This window comes from Neodiprion lecontei, chromosome 5 (genome assembly GCF_021901455.1).
Source record: "Neodiprion lecontei isolate iyNeoLeco1 chromosome 5, iyNeoLeco1.1, whole genome shotgun sequence".
In the NCBI taxonomy this organism is placed as follows: Eukaryota; Metazoa; Arthropoda; class Insecta; order Hymenoptera; family Diprionidae; genus Neodiprion; species Neodiprion lecontei.
In genome coordinates, this window is record NC_060264.1 from 36,125,632 (window position 1) to 36,148,482 (window position 22,851).

Genomic DNA, 22,851 nt, shown 5'->3' on the forward strand with positions numbered 1-22,851 from the left:
TATACCGGTAAAAAAGTTTCATGATTCTGCGTTCCGCAGGGAAAGGCGAGTGAAGAAGACCCGATCGGATGACGCTTTCGTTACAGATGCAACGATTCTAGGCCCCGAGAACATGATTCAACTGACTTACGAGGCTGAAGTTATTAACGTTAACGTAGCGAAACGTCACGGGGAGAATGTCATTATTCTACAATTTCCGAATGACCTTCAAAAAGTTGTCTTTTCAAAATATGTATGAGTATGTTTCGTTCGTAACGTTACTAACTTCATCCAGCTCGTGTACCGACTTGCACAGTCACAGTACCGGAGCTGTTCCGTGAAGAGTTGTAAAAATTATTCGCGTCCATGAAAAATCGACAGGCTGGGGATGATAAAGAAGTGTTTCAGCTGTTATAAAAAGTTTCCGAAAGTCAGGAGAAGCAGCACTGCAGCATACCTATCGCGAGCCAACTGTCATCACATTTGCTCACCGTCTTAATTTGACTTTACTTTTAGAACACGACGTAGGCCGGAGACGGGGTTGAAGGCATGTGTGGTCCTCCTCCAGCTAGACGAAGACTCTGTCCAACGAACCTGGAGCAGACGGAACGACGCGGTGCGAACAATGATCAGGATGCATAGAATCGGACCCACCAAGTTGCTTAAAATACTCCCAACAGGTTGTCAAACAAACGAATCTCGTCTCGGTATTGCCTCGAGTAAAATAGGCTTGTTGATCGGTTCAACGGCGCCAAGTATACCGCAAAGCGTAAATCACCGGCCTGCAGCTCGGCTAGACCGAGGAGTTTTCCGTACCAGTTGGATCGTTCGTTGCGTATGGGAGATGGTCGTTTGACACTCAGTAGAATGGAGAGACTATATACTCGTTACTAATGGATCTCTACCACGGTGTGGCGCCTCGCCGCAGGGCCTAGCCTGCAATAAACCGAGGATTTTTATTTCTTCGTTGTTCACACTCTTTACCCCATTCTTTCTATTTTCGGAAGGCGCCGATCTCCACGGGCAACAATCCAACTATACTACAATTTAGAAAAAATATAACCGTGACTCGAATCCAGCCTGCACTGCGGGAGACGTTGTATGTTTCGATCCCATTGCCAGACGGGATGCGGGCATTTAACCGAAGGAAAATCAAAAATGTCTAAGGAGGTTGAAGGAGAACGAGAAGGCGGGAGGGGTGGGGCTCCACGATTTGCGGATTCGTTCGTAACGCGCCAAAGACACGAGCAACTATCCCCCGGAAAAAGGACGCGTAAATTTAAATTCGCCAAGGGATGGAAACACGCGGCCACCCCATTTGTTTGTCTCTTCATTCACCCCTTGAATCCATCTCTCCGATTCTAAAACCCCTCGTATCACGGTGTCAAAACAAGCCCCTGGATGGTTTCACGCGATTGCCATCGAGATCTGTAGGTGTTTAGTTGCAATTTCCGAAAATTGCATTGCCTCTATTCACGCGACAAAGGATCATAACAAACAGAGAGTGTAACATGTATAATCTATGACCAGTGTTCACTGGTAGGTAATATTCGTACATTTTGGCACACTCACGCACTAATTATGAACACGATAGCTTTGCGTCCTACTCGAATTTATGCGGTACAGACCACTAGGTATAAATTTTTCAACGAGATATAATCCTCTAGTAGGTATTCGATTCAACGACTGTTGCGCAACGGTCGAAAGGCTCTCGAATAACAAACGTATACGCCAGGGTGTCCCTTAAAAAGGTTATTTTTTAATTTCGACTTTACTACCCCCCAAATCAGTGCCAAATAGTTCAAAACTAGTTCCCTAATTTTTTCAGATATTTACCTCAATTCTAACCCCATCCACCAACAGGATAGATTTCCCCATTTAAAATATACGTGTTTCGGACAGATTCTCAGTACGTATTTTACTGTAAGAGCGATGATGTTCAAAAATATCTGTAACTGCGAAGTTTTAGCGGGCATTAGTGCTACTATGTGAGGAAAAATTTACAGCATGTGACTTTTTTTTTCTATTTAGAGGAAGTGCAATTCGTCTCGATTGCCGCTATGATGATGTGAATTTTTTCTCTGATAGTAGCACTAATGCTCGCTAAAATCTCCCACTTACAGATTTTTTGCAACATTATAACTCTTGCAATAAAATGTATACTGAGAATGTGTCCGAAACAGGTGTGTTTTAAACGGGGAAATCCACCCTGTTGGTGGGAGGGGTTAGAGTTGAGATAAAAATCTGCAAAAACTGGGAATTATATTTGAATGATTTGCAGCCGATTTGGGTGGTCGGACAGTCGAAATTCAAAAATGATCTTTTTAAGAACCACCCTAGTATATGCACGAGACGATCGAAACGACGATGTGCAAAGAAGGTGGAAATGATTTCCGCAGAGTAGAGAAAAAAAACCAATTTGTAAAATCGAACATAAATTGCTCCCAAAGACTTTAAGAGATTTTGAATATCACCCTCGACTTTGTCGAGAAGGCTGCTTCGTGGCTGCGAGAGAAGTATTTCAACCTTGCAGCACCCCTCGGCGAGGCGGACGGCGGTGACATCGAGAATATAATGAAAGAACATGGAATGAATTAGAAGAATTCGCCATAAAAATGAAACAGGCGAGGAGCATCACAGGGGGAGGAATTGGCTGGTGGCATTGTTAGCTGCCTGATATTAAAATGCTGATGATTGATGATAGTTCCATGCAACAGTGTGGCCGTCGTGGTTGTCGTGGTTGCGGGGACATTCCCTGTTTCCTCGCCTGTATCATAACCTTGCATAGACCCGAACGCACACATTTCCGCGTATAACGATAGCGAACGGAACACGAACGCGGCTCTCCTTACTAAAATACGCGGCTGTCATAACACTGCCGATATTGCATCTTTGCAGAATGACCCCCCTCCCGGTGAGTCGGGCTATTGCAATTTGTATTTATATCCGAATAAATCATCGATCTATTCTTCGATATTTCTCGACAACATAGAAATTCCGTTTCTTCCCCTGTGACAGGGAGCGGTGAGACGTGTTGGTTTGAGGGATAACATCGCTCTAGGATTTTGGAAAATTCGATTTTTTTTTTTCGGTGTTTGGCTTGAACAATATTTTACGGCTATAAAAACAACATGCGGTTGGTCCTGTGGAGAAAATATTTTCTTAAAAGGTGCAATTTTCGATTTTTCCTTAACGCCTCGGAGCCCGCGCCGCGTGCTCGTAAAACTTTAAACGCATTTTTCCCGAAACCACTTTTTTCAAACTGGGAGGACAGATTACTTGAACACCGTTGCATGAACCTGTTTGAAATTTTGACAATAGCCTCACAGTTACGTTCTCTACGGAAGTTCGTAGCCGTTTTTGCTATTTAATGTAAACTTCTTTTTTAATAAACAATTTACTGCTTATTATATATAAATATATAAATCGAGTTCATTCTTTCATCAGTTCACCATTTCTACAAAATTAGATTTAAAAAAAAATCTCACTTACACGTTTCAGAATTTTTCATTTTTCCACCCTTAGGCCGATGTCAGAAACTCTGACAACTGTATTAATGTCCGCAAAATTTTCCGCCGACGCGGTAGCAAGGAAGGAATAGAAGTATTTACGCACCTGTCACTTTTAAGTGCCTGCAGGTTCTATATCGTAGGTGTAGTACAGCCACGATGCTACACATATCCGGGATTAAAATCAATTCCGTGTTGGCATGTCAATTTGCGATTAATTGCTAGACGAGATGTCGTTCAAGTAAACAGCGTCGGTGAAAGGATTCATATCGGTTTCACGTGGCCAATATTCGGGCCCGAAGGGGTGTTCGTAAAATGCAGGATGCAGGGATTACAAAACACGAGGTAAACATGGCTGTCATGCGATGAACCGGTCGCGAGTCCGACGTGCAGCATTCAGTTTCGGACTCGGAATTTCCGCGGCATCTAGTCGGAATATAGAGATTTTCATACATCCAATCTTTAACCCTCGGTGTTAATATCAGATACACCCAACGAACTTGTCTCACCCCGGCAAAGGATTCTCCGACTGTTTACCTAACGGTGCCCCTCCCGCCAATTTTCATGGCAGGTCGTTCCTTCGCCTTTATCCGATTAGCAAACCTTTGCGAATGCTTTCCTCCTTGTTCCCATTACGACGACTCTTTGTAACTTCTTTCATTTATCTCCCGCGTATACTGCAGGAAAAGAGATGATCACGATTTTACTCAAAAGTTTAACAAAGAAAGAGAGAGGGACAGAGAGAGAGAGAGAGAGAGAGAGAGTGAGAGACGGAAAGAAAGAAAGAAAAAACTCTCGATACTCATCTCTTCCGGCTTTGGAGTTTAGTTTAGTGTAATTCTTCATACGCGCAACGGCGAGGTGGCAATTAACATGTAACTTCTGTCTCATGGCGTCTGTAATAAGAGACGGAAGCTGAAAAGGTAAAAGGGCGAGTCGAGGCGACGATGTTGAACGCACATCAAGACCACCGTAGGTACGGTTATACCACGACGCTACAGCCGAAAGCGGCACCGACTAAAACTGAAGTACTCGGTAAAACGACGACGGGGAACAACAATCAACGCTGTTACGAGGTTTGTTCAGAGAATTATCAGGTTGGAATGCGCCCGTGATAAATCCCTGTATCAACCTCATCCCTTGCCCACCAATTCCCGGCTTATTGTGCACACGGACAAAAGATCCTACAACCGCTAACTCTGACCATGCGTTTTGTTATAATCCAGCGCAACATCTCCCTCCCCACATTACTCGCAGCAAGATCAATTCACTATTCGCTACGCGCTTGTTTGTTTTGCGAAAAAAATGTTTTTGGAAAAATAAAAATTAAACGATATTCCCGTTACACCGGTCAACACGAATTTTGATTGCTTCTACGCAACTGATAGATGAAAAAATATTTTTACCAGATAAAGTTTGTTTTTGTAGAAACCAGAACGATATTTCGGATTTGAGGAAAAATTACTTATCTTTCGTCTATTACTTACATCTTGGTAAAATGGTTTTCATTTTTCTACCGAATAGGCATCCATATTAGCTATCGACCGAAAACTTCAAGACTGTTTTACCAAGGTAAAAAAGACAAAAACCAACTTTATAAGTAACTAAAAAATAATTATTTTTTTCACCCGTGTCTCATTTACTACAGTTTATCGTTCCAATATCATTCATAGTTTTCGATTGCGATCATCTCAAAAACGCGAAAGGGTGTAAAAGTATCGATCTTACGATTGAGGAGAAAATAATGGCTGGTGAATGAGGCCGAGGGGGGGGGGGGGGGGGGGGGGCGCAATTCCATTGTTTTCTCACGTGATTAATAGAGGTTTAGACACTTAGCCGGGTGGGAAGCCAGCAGAGTATAAGGTATTTATTTTATTTCGCGCGTATATTTGTTTCGCGTGTCATATATATCGCGAGGTAGGAAGGGGGGGGGGGCGGGGGAGGGATTCAATGTGGACGAAAAAGTTGGCGGGAGGCTCCCGCAGGCAGTGGGTGCAGGGCAGGAGAACGTGTCTTTCCTCGTGTGCGTAAACGTTCGGCGGTTTGGCCGGGCGACGCCCTTGCATGACATATGATCTCTTATATTGCCTGCACGCTAGAGCCACAAGCGGAAAAAGGCACACAACTCCGCCACCGCGGCCGTACCTTTGTCACTACATTTATATAACTACATAATATCTCAGGGTTTACCACGCGCAGCCAACAAATAACTGAAACGTTACCTTACGACGACAATGTTCGTTTAATAAAAAAAATTCACCAAGATATATTGACCCCCTTTATTCGACTACCTATACGCTAGGCCTCCACCACTCTCCGGTTCGCAACTATGAACGAAACCTATTTACGAGCTTAAACAGAAAGAAAACAACAAGCAAACCAACGACTAAGGATTCATGTGGAGAAGCGAGAAATTCCGAGTTACGCCGTAATTTTGGTTATCACGCGTGTTAAAACCAAGTGATATTTGACGGTGAAGGAAACTTCATATCGATGAGTAAACCTCGATTATCCGAACTCTCGGTTATCCGAAGCATGACTTGATTTATCCCAATGTCGGCTCAAAAATACATTTTTGGTACGAAACATACGTTGTTATTCGCTAAAAAATTTGGATCAACCGTTCGTTAATTGACAATAGACGACCATACAAAACCAGAGTAATGAAATAATCGTGCGGTGTTTGAAAGAAGTTCAATTGTATGTATTTAGATGTTTAACACGGACCGTTTGTCAATTTAAATTTGTCTTGTACACATTATTATACCTTACGATAAAAATGGCTCTTCGGTTTTCCGTATTTTTGACTATCCAAACTAGGCTCAGTCCCAATTAATCCCGATAATCGAGATTCTACCGCGCATCGTTCACACGTAAGCTGCACGAGCTGCGAAGAGCGAGATGAGCATGCAGGAGGATAATGTAAGCAAATAAAAAGATCTAGCACTTAATAGGACGAAGCATGCCGGATTTAGAAAACTAAATCACTGGGGAATCCCCATAAAGGCGTCATGGCGTTTGCCCGTGTGTTAAAAGGCAGACCTTATCAATTCGAAAAATCTCCGAAACAGAGGCGTGTTTCCCTTCGGGCCGATCTGTCAACGTTATCTGTATCTTTCGTGTTATATTGCGGTGGGATTTTAAAGAAAATCAGTGAAAATTTAAACCGGCTATACTGCAGGAGGGGGGAGGGAGTGAGGGAGGGAAGGGGTGCAGAGAGCGAAACGGGCTGCATGGCGAGCAGAGTCGCGAAACGGGAGGGAAAAGCTTGTTATCGGTATGCTTATCGTACGTGGCGTGGGGCTTATGTGGATTGTGGCGGGCGAACGGCTCACGCAAACTTCGAAACACGCCGCTTTAACACGATGACACTTTTGCACCGTGCCTAACCACCTTTTCAGCCGCCCGCCTATCCCTTTTCGCTCTCTGTGTCTAATTTTTTTTGCTCCCCGCGAGTGCATGGTTGAAAGTAGCGACAGCGAGATAGCCAAAATATTCATCATCTCGTCACCGCATCAACGAAAATAGCAATAACTGCGTTGTTTCGGTATTGTGTTTTTTTTTTTTTTTTAATTTTTGCTTTTTAACAATCGACCACGTGTCTTTGTTCTCCAATTTTAGGCAATATATATATAACGAATAAACCGCCCGGTTATTATTGTTCCAATACGAATTACCGATGCGTCCGTAGCCAAACTCGATATTGGTCACAGCGAATCAAAGCTAAATTTACGAACCCAACGACCGCGATACGTTGCAACTACTTGACGTTTCATTTTTTTTTTTTTTTCTTTGCGTGTGTGAAAAACAAAGTCAGCATCATTCTGCAAGTTTCTCGAGCGTGAGTTTTGTCAAAGGCCATGTTTCTGATCTGAACGCATCGTTTATCCGCGGTCATGTCGCGCAGGTGTTACTGAAACGACGGTTTCACACGATTGCACGGATCTCGTCTTCGACACCAGGGGTCTGAGCAGGGTTCAAATACCTGCATAATCTCAATAATCGACGGGAAAAATGAAAAACGTAGGAATACAATATACTTACAATACTGTTACAAAGGATGAAATCACCCGTTATGTCTGCTTTTTTGATCTAGTAGTCGTGATAGATAAAATACGTATAACAGTTTTCACATGTCATAAAATGAATAAGGTTACTGCTTCAACCAACATTCTTGTAAAAACAGTCCTGTTGCAGACTTTATACTGTAAACACGCGTTGCCATCAAAACATTTTTCCTCATCTTTTAATTTTGTTGCCTGTTTGTTCACTTAATATAAGCTTACGAACCTGTTCTACTTATTCCGTAACGCCTAGTTCGTTGTATTTTCTGAAAACACGGACAAAAATTGTGATTTCACCCTCTGTAACAATATTTCGTGTGACAAGAGACGAAGGTTGGTGATTTCGACGAGTGTGAAGTTTGCGCCTGAGCGAAGCGAAGCAAACTTCACACTCGTCGCAATCGCCAACTTTTGGCCCGAGTCACACACGCGATAGTTTTTATAACAAGCGAATGAAAAGTGGCGGGGCTTTGCGAGGCAGTTTTTGGGGACGCGAGTGGTCATTTTCTTCTCCCTAGGGATGAAAGTGAGGCAACTGCGGACTGCGCACGCGCGAATATATCTTTGCAATACTGAGATGAAATTGGCTACTTTCGTCCCGCTAAACTGATACGCAAAGCCCCAATTCTCATACACGTGTTATAAAAACACTTTCTCGTCATCTTCGAGTAGAGAAAGTAAGTCACGGATCTCTACATCTCTGTACTAAATGGATGTGTACACTGGTGCACCATTAAGACATCTGAAGAATTATCGTGGTGCCATCTAAATAAGAAATCTAAAGAATCGTTTTGGCACCGCCGTTTAAACAAACATTCGTCCGATAGGTTTGCAACGCCGATCCGTCGTGTGCCGGAAGCATGGAAGTCAACCATCCAGTTGGTACGGAGATCAGTGGAGTAAATGAATAGATTGAAAGAATTAAAAGAAGAATGAAAAACAAACGTCGTCGCGAGGGTAAGTCGCGGATCCGCTTAGGTTCTATTACTTAGCGTTATCAGGGAGCCAAGATCATTAAGGCCGGCGAGGTTAGACGGCGTTACATGGTAAACGGTATCGCCGACTTTTTCGCTGCAACGCCGTGCGGAATTCGCGTTGTTATACCGGCTTCTTACTTCTTCTTACTCTTGCTCTTCTCCTCGCGTTCATCCCTTCTCGATTTTCATCGGCGCCTGCATCCCGAGGGGGCGAGAGAGATACGACTCCCACCACGAAAAGAGACAGTGTCGCATGCCCCGGCCACCGGCAGCCAGTTCTTTCCCGTCGCTTGACAGTAATTTTACTTAATTAAATTCCGTTCTTTCTGCCTCTGAATCTCGCCCCCGTTGCACCACCGGGGCCAAGTGCCTCTTGCTGCTGGTTCTCGCGGAAAACAGCCGGGAACTTTCCTGATTTTTATCCGCCGCGTTTACGACGATCATCCAAGTGTAATGCACTTCAAGCATCAAACAACTTTTTTACCCCCCTCCGGAGAAGACAAGGAGAAGAGCAGAAGCAAGGAAAATATTTTTGGAAAATGAAAAGAGAGTAACTAGTCGTAATTACCACCGGAGAGGAGAAATGACGAAATAAAAATTAACCGCCATAGTAACGCGATGTCATTTTTATAGCATAATCGGTGTGCCTAATGTCTCCCCCCTCCCCCTCACACCTTCCCCTCCCGCGACTATCTATTTTCTTTTTTTCTTTCTTAAGAAACGGTGATAACCTCAGCCACGTTATTTTATAGCACAATTTTAGGTTCGAATCAGCGTCAGTTTTATTGACTGGTGAGTAAAATCCAAGTCCTAAAAACCGCGGTGATTTGCACCTGGAATGCTCGATAATGGCTACGGAGAAAACCGCTGACTAACAGCCTAACGGTCACCTGCACTGTGGAGAAACCGGTACAGTAAAATTTCATTTTACACTCAAGAGCGAATGACACACGAGGCGTTATTTCACGCCAAATAAAATGACAGGAAAAATAGTTTCAGGTACCGCGATTTCATCCAATAATCCAGCGTATATCGTGCTCCTTGCGTGAAGATATGACAAAATTAATTGAAAATCATTTAACAGATGGAGGAACGATCCTCCGTCTTATATACGGGGGATGGGGCGAATATTTAATTAGTTTTTCCAAGGTGCTCTGCCGAGCTATAAATGTTAATTGTAAATGAAGTGGTAATAAGAGAAAGCCAGAGGCGACCACCCGAGCATCCCTCCCTCCCTCCCGCCCCTAGGTAAGGAAACCTTAGCGATTCCCAAGGCATCGCAATTCTCTCCTGAAATATCCGAGGGTCGAAGCGCCCGGTTTTTATCATCCTAAATTGCCACTGGTGATTATGCTTCTGATTACGAGTTTAAACGGATTATGAATGTAAGATTCCTTTGAGGTGAACGTTGTGTGTCTATCAAACGACGGAGGAGCAACGCTGGTTATAATAGTTTCATTGATACAAGTCTCTCTGCTGCGCATGAATCGTGTTTCAAATAATTTTCTTCATCTTTGATTCCGAACGAATACTACTTGGGTGCATCTTCGTTAACCGGGAACGAGGGAACAATATTACTGCTTGTGAGTGCGCCGCTTGGCTAATTAAAATAGTAATTAAAAATACGGAGATCAGGGGATGAGAGTGGCGGATTTCCTTGATATTTAACAGCTAAGCAATTCTCAGATCAGGCAACTGAGGCGAAGACGGCGACGGGACATACGGAGTTTGGAATGAAGAAGAAGAAGAAGAAGAAGAAGAAGAAGAAGAAAAAGGACAAGTAGAAGGGATTCTCCTTTGGTGAACTGCTAATAAAATTTATCGTGATCATTGAGTGTGGCTAAGTAAGTGAGCACAGCTTAACAATATTCTTTATTAAAATATCGGAGAGCTCGTCTTTTTTTCTCTTCCGTTTTTCCCCCAAGCTTCCAGCCTTACCCACCCGTCTATATCATTGAAATATTATTAAAGTCCGATTAATCCAGTGAAATGTTAAAGAAAAACCAATCAATCGGAGGTTACGTAATACGAATCAAAGACTGCAACGACCGGTTTCAAAACAACAGTCACAAGCAATGTCGTCAACTTGGTGGTTTTTCTCCCAAACTTAGGCGAAAAAACTTTTTTCTAGGATAATTCTTAGGGAGATGATTAAAATTTTTCTTTTCAGTATTTTTTTTTTTTTTTAATTTTACCTATACGAGTCTATTTATTTCAATAAATAAGAACAAATCAGTCTATTTTTTAAAACATTTTGTTAATAGAACTTTTATATTCGTAAAAACAGTAACAACTTATCCAGGTAAGTTAATTTAATAAATTGTAGAAAATAATTGAAGTTATTCGCTTACATTGCTTATCACCATTAATTATACTGTGCATCGAATAAGCAAAAATTCAACTGTGTTAATTGATTGAAAATGTTATTACATTCCATGTTAGAGGATTTTAGTAGAAATTTAAGAGGTTTTCAAATAGCTTTGGGGGAAAAGTTTTTGAATGGTTGGTAACGCTGATCACAACAAGTGTTATCTCCGCGGCGATTAGTTTGAAAATTTGAGAGACGAATTCACGTGTGCCTTATAACCTGCACCCGGCACTCTAAGATAGTAAATTATGAACCCGTCCCGTGGTTAAACGGCACGAATAAAAATCCCCAAGCTTATTGTTAGCCGAAGATTCCTCTCGAGCATAAATAAGAAAGTAAAACAAGCCCCGAGTAGAGGATTTACAGCAGCGTAGTATAGTTGAAAAGATCGAGTTATATTGAAATGATGAGAAGCACTCAAGGTGGCTTATTGCCGGCGTATTAATGTTCAGATAATTTGCAGCTGAAAAAGGTAGAGCGGCAACAATAATAAGCTGCACGTAGTCGGGGCGGAAAGAGGCACGCATCGGGACTCGTGGTGTGGACGCGGTATATACAACGCAAAGAGACAACAAATGGGGGAATAGAGTAGTAACTGCAGTGCAGTGCAGTGCAGTGCAGTGCAGTCCTGCAGCGTTGTGAAAATATATTTATGGACGAGTGATAAAATCCTCGTTAAATTGAGCCATACCGCGGTTTCAGGGCTTCGAGGTTTCGAGGTAACGGCAGAGAGAGACTGATTTTTATTGGAACCTAAAACGCTAATTTAACCGTTAAAAAGTTTCCACGCGGCGCGTTACAACTTACAACCCTACGATTTCGTTCCCCCTTCGCCTCTTATAAGGCGATGACGTTAAGTCGTGGCGTATACGAGACATCGCCGTAGAATCCTTTGCTGCGAGCGTTTCAACGATTTCGCTCCCGCCTTTCCCCTCCACCTCCTGAAAGCACTTCAGCTAAGAACGCGACTGGCTGTCCGAGACGTCGGTTTCGCTTACCGTCAAACCGGGCCTCGCCAAGTGATATGGGAATTAATTGGTAAGCTGTGTAACCGGGAGGGTCGCGCTCCCCGGGATACTCGTCGCAACCAGGACACGTACACGTCGTCCTGGGAAGTTCCACCCTACGTGTATACGCTCTGTCACTTTTGCCTCAATTATTTCATCAGCCATTGACGCAGACCGAGCCGCTAACCCGGGACTCTGGTCCTCTCTTCTACTAGACGTTATTCAACATACTGTACAATAGCGCGGCACGCATGCAGAAGGATGAGGAAGGAATGATGAGAAGAAAAAAAAAACAGCAAAATGAAATTATAGCTGATTTGAGCTTCCGAAGACGACGGTGATCCTCTTTTGTTGGCATTGTACCGGATTGTCGCGAAATGGGATGCAGGGTGGACAGAACAATCAACGATCGTTGGGCTTTTTATTTTGACAAGTTTTAAAACCGACTGAGATTCGGGTTTGGGGTGATTGACAATAGAAATGTGGGAACAAGTAATTGGAACACGTTATGCTGGGTGTTGTAATATGCCGTGTTAAAGCCTACCTTGATCGAAAACAAGGCATCTAGTGGTCTTGGCAGCAAGTCCCGGAGGAAGAGCGAACCTGTAGGTTGGGCCGAGTGATAATCCAAAACCTAATCCAAGGGCCTCCGCACCGCAGCGACCCCCGAACACGGGCCCCACTAAAAACACATCACCCCATGACACAACATCATTCTTGACTAATTTTCAAACAAGCAGTAGGTAACACTAATAACGGGAACGAGCTTCATTTCTGATACCTCACTCGATCACACACCACGATCGCCAAGCTCGGAAACGGTATTCTTTTCTTTCTAGCTTTGCATTCGTCAGTTGAGCAACGGAAGCCAGAAGACGCCGATGCACGCCGGAGCGGCCGAATAACTCGACTGATCGGACGAGCAGCGACGTCCACAAACCGAAATGAAAGAAAAACAAATATATAAACAGGGCCAGGTACGGGTAGCTGTCCTGTTTTCTTAGATATTGTTGCGCGTTGTGTTCACTGGTAGGCGTACCGAGTACGGGACGCGTTTTCAGACTCGAAATTCAAAAACTCTTTCATTTAAGGGGGGGTATAGCTCGGATGGTGTAAAATCATACTTATTTTTGGGACCTTTTTTTGAAGAAAACGAAACACTTGGAGCAACTTGAGTCTGAGGGCTTCGTTATTTATAGTTTCAAGAACTTTTTAGAATTTTTTCATTTAAATTAACAACAAAATGGCGGCATGGCGCACATAAGTAACGAACGGCTCCGAAGTCGAGGGCTTCTGCGGTGGCGCATCTCCCGACATCACTGTCCAACTTGTATATAATAGATAGATAAAATTTGTTGAATTAAAAACATCTTTTCGAGTTTGAGTTCGTGGCTCGAATGTTGAAATAAATTTTTTTACAAATATATACGCTTGCAAACAAAAAATTTTGGGATTTAAATTCAAAAATATGGCCACGAGCTCGAAACTATCAACAAGTTTCAAAGATTGTGACAAAATTTCAAGTCGATCGCGGATAAAAATTGATCGTGGAATCTGCGCCACCGGATCGAAAACGTGGTCGTTCGCTACTTATACGCGCCGTGCCGCCATTTTATTATTACTTTCGATGAGAAAAATCTAAAATGTGCTTGAAACTATAGATAATAAAGCCCTCAAACTCAAATTGCTCCAAGTGTTTTGATTTTCTTTAAAAGAAAAAACTCGTAAAAATACGTACGATTTTAGATCGTCCAAGCCGTACCCCCCACCCCTCAATTTTGAACAGCAGTAGGTACAAAGATAAACCTTTATCCAGGAATAATCGACGGTTTAATGGGCCTAGACTGAGCTACTCACCCCACACGCGTTCCAACGTTCCACCCTGCCGGGTTAGATTCTAATCTCGCTCACATATCACGACTCATATTCGCTGGGTAACTACAGAAGTTCGCCCTTACCGTAGCCCTTGATTTTCCTGGCCTGTAATCGCTTGTTGAATATTACTTTTCATCGAATAAGCGCACGTGCCTTATGCACCGGTTTATTCCAATATGGGAATCGACTTGTCTTCAATATCGCTTTACGAAAAAACAAAATGGCCACGCTGCTACAATATTCCAATTCAAAAACGCGGCGTGTAGAGATAAAACGAATAAATATACGTATAACTTCGTATAGATCCTAGTTCCAGGATGTGGATATTACGGTAGGTGGATGCAGCGGAGGATGTCGGAGGATGCCAGAGGCACGGAGGCTTAACATACTTTTAAATTGTGCCCTTTGAAATGCAGAGCATAAGGCGCTTTCGTTTACTAGCTTAAGCTTACACGCTGATTAAGACGTCCGATACAATTAGGTCTTTGGGGAGAAGAAAAGAACCTCAAAAGGTGCTGAGGAAGATGGGAAGGCGTTTCATTGCCGAGTTATAAGGGAGCTGCAAATACGCCACCGTCGTCAAAGTGGAATTTTAAAACTCTCGCCAAAATATTTTCCGGCATATTTCTTACATGCGTTACTCGCTTTCGCTCTTCTTCGAGATTATTCAATCGGGATATCGGCCAAACTGCCCGATAGTTGCGAAAAAAAAAAATGGCACTGCAGAAAACTGCAAATATTCTTTCATTCTGACAAATTTCTCGTTGAGAACATTCGCCTTTTCTCTCCTAACCCCCGTCCGATTCACCAAGCGTCAAAGAATTTAATCGCATTCTCGCAATACGTCGCATCAATGCATGAATGAACGAGATAAGAATTTGAAGAAGAAAATAAAGGAAAAAAGAACCGGTAGGCACCCCTAAAAGGCAGCGTCCGCGTTGCTTGACAGTTGCCGCTGTGATCTTAATCTGAAGTTCAGTTCTCCGTCGAGGCGAGCGAATAAGAACAGCGGGTATAGAAGGGTAACAAAAAATATAAATAATATAAAAATCCAACTCCATCGATTGAGTGGAAAGAGAAAACCGTCAGACCATCCGTCCATGGAAACGATCCACAGTCAACCAAGCCGACCAGATCGCGACACTCTGAATAATTCATGATGGAAGTTCCGCTGCTACTGGCGAGCCTCTTAGCTCCCCCCCCCCCCCCCCTTTCCCCTTCCCCTGCCCTTCCGCATGATCTTTTCCCCTTTGGCTTTCGGTCTGCGATGATATTCTTCGCGGTATTTTGACAAAAACTTTGGGATTTGTACGATGCCGGTACGAAATTAAATTCCCAATATCGCTCCGCGGTTTTGTTTACACCTTATAACGTTCGTAAGTAATCCGAGGTATAAGGACACGGCGCGGCGGGCAGGCCACTTGTGTCCCTCGTGAGAGAATCTTGTGGGCATACTTGAAGTGCGGCAGGAGGGAAGTAAAGAAAGGCTTGAAGAGATGGCGAGGGAGGGAGGGAGGGAGGGAGATCTTCGGGCGAGTGGGTTGGATTGCATCGAGTTAGCCGCATCGATACTCAGCGTGAGATTCTGCCATCCTACACCTACATGAGAATTTACGGGTCAAACTTTCTTGTGTGTACGAGGTATAATAATCGTACGGAAGAATTCGTGTAGAAGATTGCGGTGAAATTGGACCAGCTGCATTACTGCCACTCAAACATTTGAAGTAGAAACGTAAGTTAAATTTCGCCAGAAGACTGACTTTAATTTTTCAATCTGTAAAAGTCAGTCTACGCGTTACCTGTATTTTATGTATCATTTGCATGTTCCGCTTTGTGAAACAGAAGAATCCTGGGCGGGGTGAAAAAAAAAAATCTGCAGACACCAAAGTAAAATCTCCACCAACTTGGTAGTAACCGTCGCTTAATGGAGTGGCTATGTATTTCAGATATTTATCTTATCGTGAACTATGTATTCAATATCGTCGACGAGACTCACTCTTGATTCAGAATGCATAGCCGCCAATGCATCCTTAATTGATAGAAGCTCTAGTGTCGCTACAGAAATGTTACAAACAAATATAACACGGGATATGAATAATGAAGAAACAGCTATCAAAAACAGAATCGTCATGGCATACGAAGGAAACAATGACAATGAAGAAAAAAAAAGAAGAAACGACGCTATTAGCAATATAGGATACAACATGATGGTACGAAGAAGTTGAAGTTTCTCAGGCCGTTCATGTTTCACGGTGGTTGATATTTCATACAGAGTAGCCATCTACACCAAATATCGCCTCCAGGTATTGTTCGTGCATTATTGGTCGGGGTGCCCTTGAACATCACGTGTGGTTTAGCGGCCCGGGCATCCTGAATTTGCAAAGATTTTACAAGGCTTCCCACTACGACGCGCGCAGTTTGACTGCAACCCAATCTGCTGACTGGTATTTCGATGTGAACTATACATAGAATGACAAGTTCGATGACAAAACGCGTTGGAAAGCTGCAACCGATTTCGGGCGCATGGGTGAAAGTTTGCTCGATTATATTAGATCCAGTTAATTCGAATGTTTCAAGAGTTCTCAAAGCCAATTCCAGAGTAGAAATGAGGTAATTTCTGTTTCCCTCTTTGCATAAAATGTACATTCCTTGACCATTGGTCGCGGGAACGGGGCGAAATATCTGAGACTACAACGTTCCAGATTCGATGTGGATTCAAGAATGAATGTCTTCATTGTTCCATCGTGAGAACATCAGAGTCGCGTGCCTTGGCGTAAATTCGATGCAATTAAGTAAGCGATACCATCTGTACTCTGCATTTAATCAGTGTTCAGGGTAAACCGCGTGTCCTGAAATCATGTTCATCTCACACAGACGCAGCAACGAAAATCGAAGGAGGATTGTCGGATAGATTGTTCATACGAGTACACCCTAGTCAAATGAGTTTCCCTGGTAGATACCACGGTGAGGATATTAACATTCCTTGCGAAACGAAAGGTACCTTAGCTATTACCATATCTACCTACGTAGTAGGACTTACAGTTATAGGTTATAATACGCGAGAAGAGTGAGTAAACCGAGAAAGGTAAAAGCTATCAGAATTATTCCATCGAGTCATTGGGACTTATGCTACTTATGGGATTACAATGGGCATTACGTTCAAAGCCCGGCTCGTTGGTGCTAGGTGACGTGTAGGGACGTTGGTTCCTTCGGTGTATCTACGATAAGCCACGAGTATCGTTCCTGTCGGTTTGTCGAACCGGACCAAAGTTGGAACACCGTATCCGCTTGACGCTCGGGGAAATCATTTATAAAGAAACAGATTTTTATTCCAGGTCGTCGGGGAGATTTAGAGTGACTGGAAGTGGTCCGGGGTATATTGCGGAGGAGGAATGATGCCGGAACGAGACAGGCCGAGATTACGCCTCCTAGCTGCTACCCGTGGACCACGAATTCGAGGATCCAGACTGCTTAAATCTCACCCTCAGCTGGATACGCGAAGGAATTTTTCTCAGCGAATTTTTACCTAACGAGGAATCCCGCCTGTTAAACACTTCGCTGAGCCCGGTGTAGCCGCCTCCTCAAGGACCTTCGCTGCGAGGAGGGATCCTTGATACCAGGATATTTTCCCTGTAATTAATTTAAGAGGGCCCTTCCATGGTTCCGCTCCGCTACGTCGGATCCCCCTACCTGCCAACCGTCTCGCGACGACGTTTATTCCTTTTTTCAAATTCTACGCCGTTATTCTCGTCATTCTCACCTGCGGGATCAATTGACCCATCGACTTTCGAAATTAAGAATCTCTGACAGTTTTAGTCCGCCTGTGTTGGGGGGTGGGGGTTTCTACCGATGAGCAGCTTTCGGCGACAAGCTGCACAAGACTATCCGGATGAGTTTGCACAGTCGGTATTCGAGAGCGGACAGAGGGAAGTTCGAAAGTGTCGTAGTGTTATAGTAGGTATTGTAAGACGGTGCTAAGCGCGTGTTGCTAAGAAGGAGCGAACCCTGCTCGGGTAATCCAAGATTTATCTCGTCGGCTTGAAGCCTGGTCCCCCGAAGCGTTCGGTAGGTATGGGATGAAAAAGTACTCGCGTATATTTACTTTTCTCACTTACGCTGCAGCAAACGTTTCGGACCCTATCGGATTTTCGGATTGTTTTTATTTTCTCACGGCACGCAGCACGAGTACAAAATCATCGTTGACGATGAAATGGCGGTTGAAATTTAAAAAATAATCCCAGTCGCTAACAATGCAAAGATTATTCAATCCTATTCATGTTTTCTTTTATTTATACCATCAACTGAGACGTTCGGTTTACGCTTATACGTTCAAAAGTCGCTCTTCGGTTATAGCCAAAGTAATTTAAACGTGTATTTTATAATCCTTAGCGACGTGATAAACGATCAGGTCTTGATAGGAACCCTGCACAGCCGACAACCTTGCTTAAAGTAAAATATATGGCACCTTTAATTACGAAGAGATTTTGAACGAGACTGGCCAGAGTATTACTCAGTGTCTATATAGCACGGTGTTCGTTCCGATGCTCGTTGTCGGCGAGAGCAAATCGCGGTAAGGGGGAGTAAAGAGGGTATTCGGGATCTGAGATGCATAATTCATGGGGTGTGAGAAGATACGATATGATCCAATATGTGCCCTCTTCCACCTCGCCTCGCCTGCCAGGGAATTGGCACGGGGGAAACTCGGGATACTTTTTCTAGCGCTAAGCTGCTGAAAATTGCGTCTCAAATTTTTTTGTAATTTCGAACAATTTTCATAACCCATCATTATCATCGCGATTCCTCGTAAACCATACGTCGCAACTACGGCTCGGCGTATTAACGGGAGTTTGCTGAATCCAGGTATATTCGCAGATGCTTACACGTGTTCTACCTGACATGCATTTTGTCTAGAATTGCTCCAGGACGTTTAATCGCGGTGAACGAGCGAATAAAGAATACCCCATCTACAATTTCAGAGCGCCTATTGCAGGACAGGTACAATCGAGTGATCTTGAATTTACATTTCAAGACAGATTCGCGTCTTTGTGGAGTGTGGAACACAATGTAACTCGGGTAAGTAATATATTATGATGCCGCCGCTGCGGGCGGAATAAAAGTGCGCGCACGTGTGCATGTGTGTGTGTGTGTGTGTGTGGGGATGGGGGGGGGGGTATAAGACTAACTTTCCATAAGAGGAGGTGCGCTGTGTGCAGACTTTCAAACGAGAGTATAGCATGAGAGGCTTCTTCTTCCCCCGAGAGTCTTCGCGAGACAGATAGTGAGTCCCATCGTGCAAGGTTCTAGAAGGCCCAACAGCCGACGACCAGTCGAAGGAATTAACACACAATGAGATAGTTTTGTTCGTACAATCGCTTGGTTATTCGCTGAATCAGTTTCAACTCCTGGAAGCTATGCTACCCCGCCAAACACCGACGACTCTCCGTGCTACGAAATAACCACACTTTCACACCGCAAACACATCCAGTATTATGCGAAGCTCCGACACTGGGTGTTCGGGGAATTCTGATATTGTGGCACAGAAAACTATTAATCCTTGTCCGATTAATAAACATTGGCGATACCGATGATGATCAATAAACAGGAATCCTTGTCAACAGTTTCGCGATAATGAGCTAAGGGGGGTGGGGGGTACAGCTTGAATGGTCTAAGATCGTACCTATTTTCAGGAGTTTTTTCTTAAAGAAAATAAAAACACTTGGAGCAATTTGAGTTTGAGGGCTTTATTATCTATTGTTTCAAGCACATTTTAGATTTTTCATGGCACGTATAAATAGCAAACGACCACGTTTTCAATCTGGTGGCGCAGATTCCTCGGTCAATTTTTATCCGATTGACTTGAAATTTTGACACAATCTGTAAAACTTGTCTATCGATTCGAACCCGTGGCTAGATTTTTGAATTGCAATCCCAAAATTTTTTGGTCGAAATCGTACATATTTGAAAAAAAATGTTTTCAACATATGAACTACGTGCTCGAACCCGAAAAGGTATTTTCAACTCGAAAAAAGGTTTCTATCTGGTACAAGTTGGACACTGATGTCAGGAGATGGGCCACCGCAGAAGCCCTCAAGGTCGGAGTCGTTCGATACTTATATACGCTATGCCGCCATTTTGTTATTGAATTCAATGAATAAATTCTAACATACTCTTAAAATTACGAATAATAAAGCCCTCAAATTCAAATTGCTCCAAATGTGATAGTGTTTTTTAAAAAAAACGTCCTAAAAATAGGTATGATTTGGGACCCCCCCAAGGGAGGTTACGTAGTACGCCGATGTGATTGAATCCAAAGATAGCAAAGGGCGTTTAGGAACGGCGAGATCTGATCTTGAGATTTAAAACAACGTTTACCAGGCGCGCGGATTCAAGGCAAAACGACTTTGAAATTGCAGCCATCCTGCAGCTTCTTGCTCTCTCTCCGCAGGTCCCGGCTCGAGCCGGTCCATTGTGCGGGACCGCATTGATAAATTATCGAATAATTGTCAAATACGATGAAACAAAAACACCCGGTGACGAAAACTACAGTTAGACCGAGAGGGAGGGGATCCCGTTTGTATAACGAAGGTGGGTACAAAATTGTCCGTGGAAGGAGTTAATTGCCGTCACAACAATTCGAATCACCGCCGCGCTTACAACCCTCGTCATCGTCATCGTCATCGTCATCCGCGTAGCATCGCTTAGTCTATAGGAGCAGCCTCCCATCGTACGAATGTTACCCGATGCTCTTTGAGCCCTTTTGGAAGTGGTTTACGCCACTGGGACTGTTGGGTTACCGCTTAAGAAGCGGGAAACCAGATGGAACTCACCAGAGAGAGTGGGTTGGGTTACACAAATCGAGATACTTGAGCAGTAATATATCTCTTTCATGGATATAACTTTACCTACGTGCAAAGTCCATATTCAGTTTTGTCAAGCCCAATTACAGGTTGATCTCTGCGGCACCGGTGTGCGGACAACGTCAACTGGCTTATTGTGAAAATCTTCCATTCGCACGAGTCACTCAACGCAACTTGTTCGCTCGTGACAAATCTGAATTTAATTTGTCGCTTGGCTAGATTACGCGAGCCTGATCGAGGCTATCAAGTTACATTCGAAACCCTAGACTAATCGAGACCAGAGGATACGAGACACACAATATATGGGGAAAAATCGTATGGAAAGTCAAAAAAGTCTCGTGACACGAGGAAACTATTTAACCTTTTAATTTAGCAGCGGTAGCAGTTTTTTGTAAGCGAGCAACGAATGAATCCGACGGTGAAACGCGGGGAGATTATTGTCAGAAAGCGATGAGCCGTGATAAGCGACGATAAATTCCTGAAAAGCCCGCTTAGAATTAGAAAAGGATAGGTGTAGAGGCGGAAGAGAAAAGGAAATGGACGATGAGACGACGGTGTTGGCAGTCAAAAGGTGCGAGAAGCACGAGGAATTTTTAGATAGAAACGTTCGCCCAACTAATTGATCCAGACAGGCGGCTGCAGGCTCGGTGACGGCGGTAGGGAGGCGAAACTTTTTTCTTTCTTTTTGCCGCCTTTAACATAGCCGGCCTCGCACCGAAAGCACTAAACTCTTTAATCAGCAATTGAATTTCACACAGCGTAATACAAGTGTATGCTTTTTTCTCCCCCCCCAACCCTCGAAACGGAATCGTGACCGGCGCGAAAACGGTCAGGGCGACAAGATTAAAAATCCTCTAATTACTTAATCGGGTTAACTCGGCAGGGGGGAATAGCCGGGAAGGTGGAGTGCTGCCGAGGGACGTGCCGACAAGGTTGAGAGAACCGATGAACTCTTTCGCTTTGATTTCAAAATGCCACTGGCATCACACGATCGCCCTGGAGGACGAGGATCGCGTCATTCGGCGCTGATTTAAACCGATTAGAATTAAACCGAAGCTTGGCGTATTTGAACTTCTGGCAAAGTATCTCGAAGAGAAGGGACGGTAGTCGAGTTGCGACTACAACGCAAATCGCGGAGTATTCCACGAAGCGCGAAGCCGAAGCCGAGGCTGATAGAAAGAGATAAAAGGTTAGACAGTGACAAACACCTTCGGCTGGCTGTGATTTCAGTTAATTGTCGTCAGAGCCATTTCTCACTCCTCGAACAGGGGAATCGTAGTCAGTCGACGTTGCGGTGTTGTAAATATCTCTATGGGCGCCTGTTACGACGTCGTGTCATAGGGCCAACGGAATTTACTCGAGTGTATTTTGTTTTTAGCTTTTCGTTCGGAGTGGGTACCTAACGCGAAGGGAGAAAGCGACGCTCGTCCGTCATTTCACGTCTCGATTATAGGTGCGTAGTTTAACCAACGGTGCGGAATATTTCACCCCGAGTAATGACGAAAATAAAATTATTGCTGCGACAAAATTGATCGTTGACGCAGAAACTGATTCGACCGATGGAATTAAAAATCTGGAAAAAATATTTCATTCCTTGATAACACAATTGAACAAAAAAATGGTGTTTTTTTCCGAGTTTCGATTGACATGAATGAATTTCGATTCCCTACATCGAGTAATAAACAAAACTTTTCTTTATTAGTTATAAAGTTTTTTTTTGTCTTTCTTACGTTGATGAATAAGTCTTGAAGTTTTTTGATTCATAGCTAATATGGATGCCTATTCGTAAGGAAAAGGAACACGTTTTCACCAAGATGTGATGGACTTTGCAGTTATTAACGCTATCAGGGGCAGTGCAATGAGAGCGTGATGGGAGATTACGTTTGGGGTTTGATACAAGAAATATTCATTTTTAAACTTTCTTTATCAATTATTTTACATTTGTCGTTTATTATTAATTACTATTTTCGAATAAAAGTCATTTGAATGCAAAACTGAAGTTTGTTTTGTTTCTATTTACAATAAACGTTTGAGAAAATAAGTCAGTTTTCCTTAAATCCGAAATATCGTTCTGGTTTCTACAAAAACAAACTTTATCTGACAAAAATATTTTTCATCTATCAATTACGTAGAAGAAATCAAAATTAGACATCGAGAACCCAGAGTCAAAATTCGTGTTGATCGGTGTAATGACACGTGTAGAATGGTTTTTCGA

The 22,851-nt window shown here is 43.4% G+C and overlaps 1 protein-coding gene across 10 annotated transcripts in view; it reads right to left on the reverse strand.

Moving 5' to 3' along the window:
* LOC107217230 (E3 ubiquitin-protein ligase Rnf220) overlaps positions 1-22,851 on the reverse strand; it is an 83,042-nt gene that overhangs the window by 46,654 nt on the left and 13,537 nt on the right. For 9 of the 10 annotated variants that reach the window (XR_006904379.1, XM_046739832.1, XM_046739828.1 and 6 more), the window contains one exon: positions 12,449-12,586. The exons of the other annotated variant lie outside the window; for it this stretch is intronic. Coding sequence is in view for 8 of the 9 variants with exons in the window: in XM_046739832.1 (XP_046595788.1) it covers positions 12,449-12,586 (138 nt within the window). In the remaining variant the exon portion in view is untranslated. The remainder of the gene's footprint in view (positions 1-12,448; positions 12,587-22,851) is intronic. 10 annotated transcript variants of the gene reach the window in all.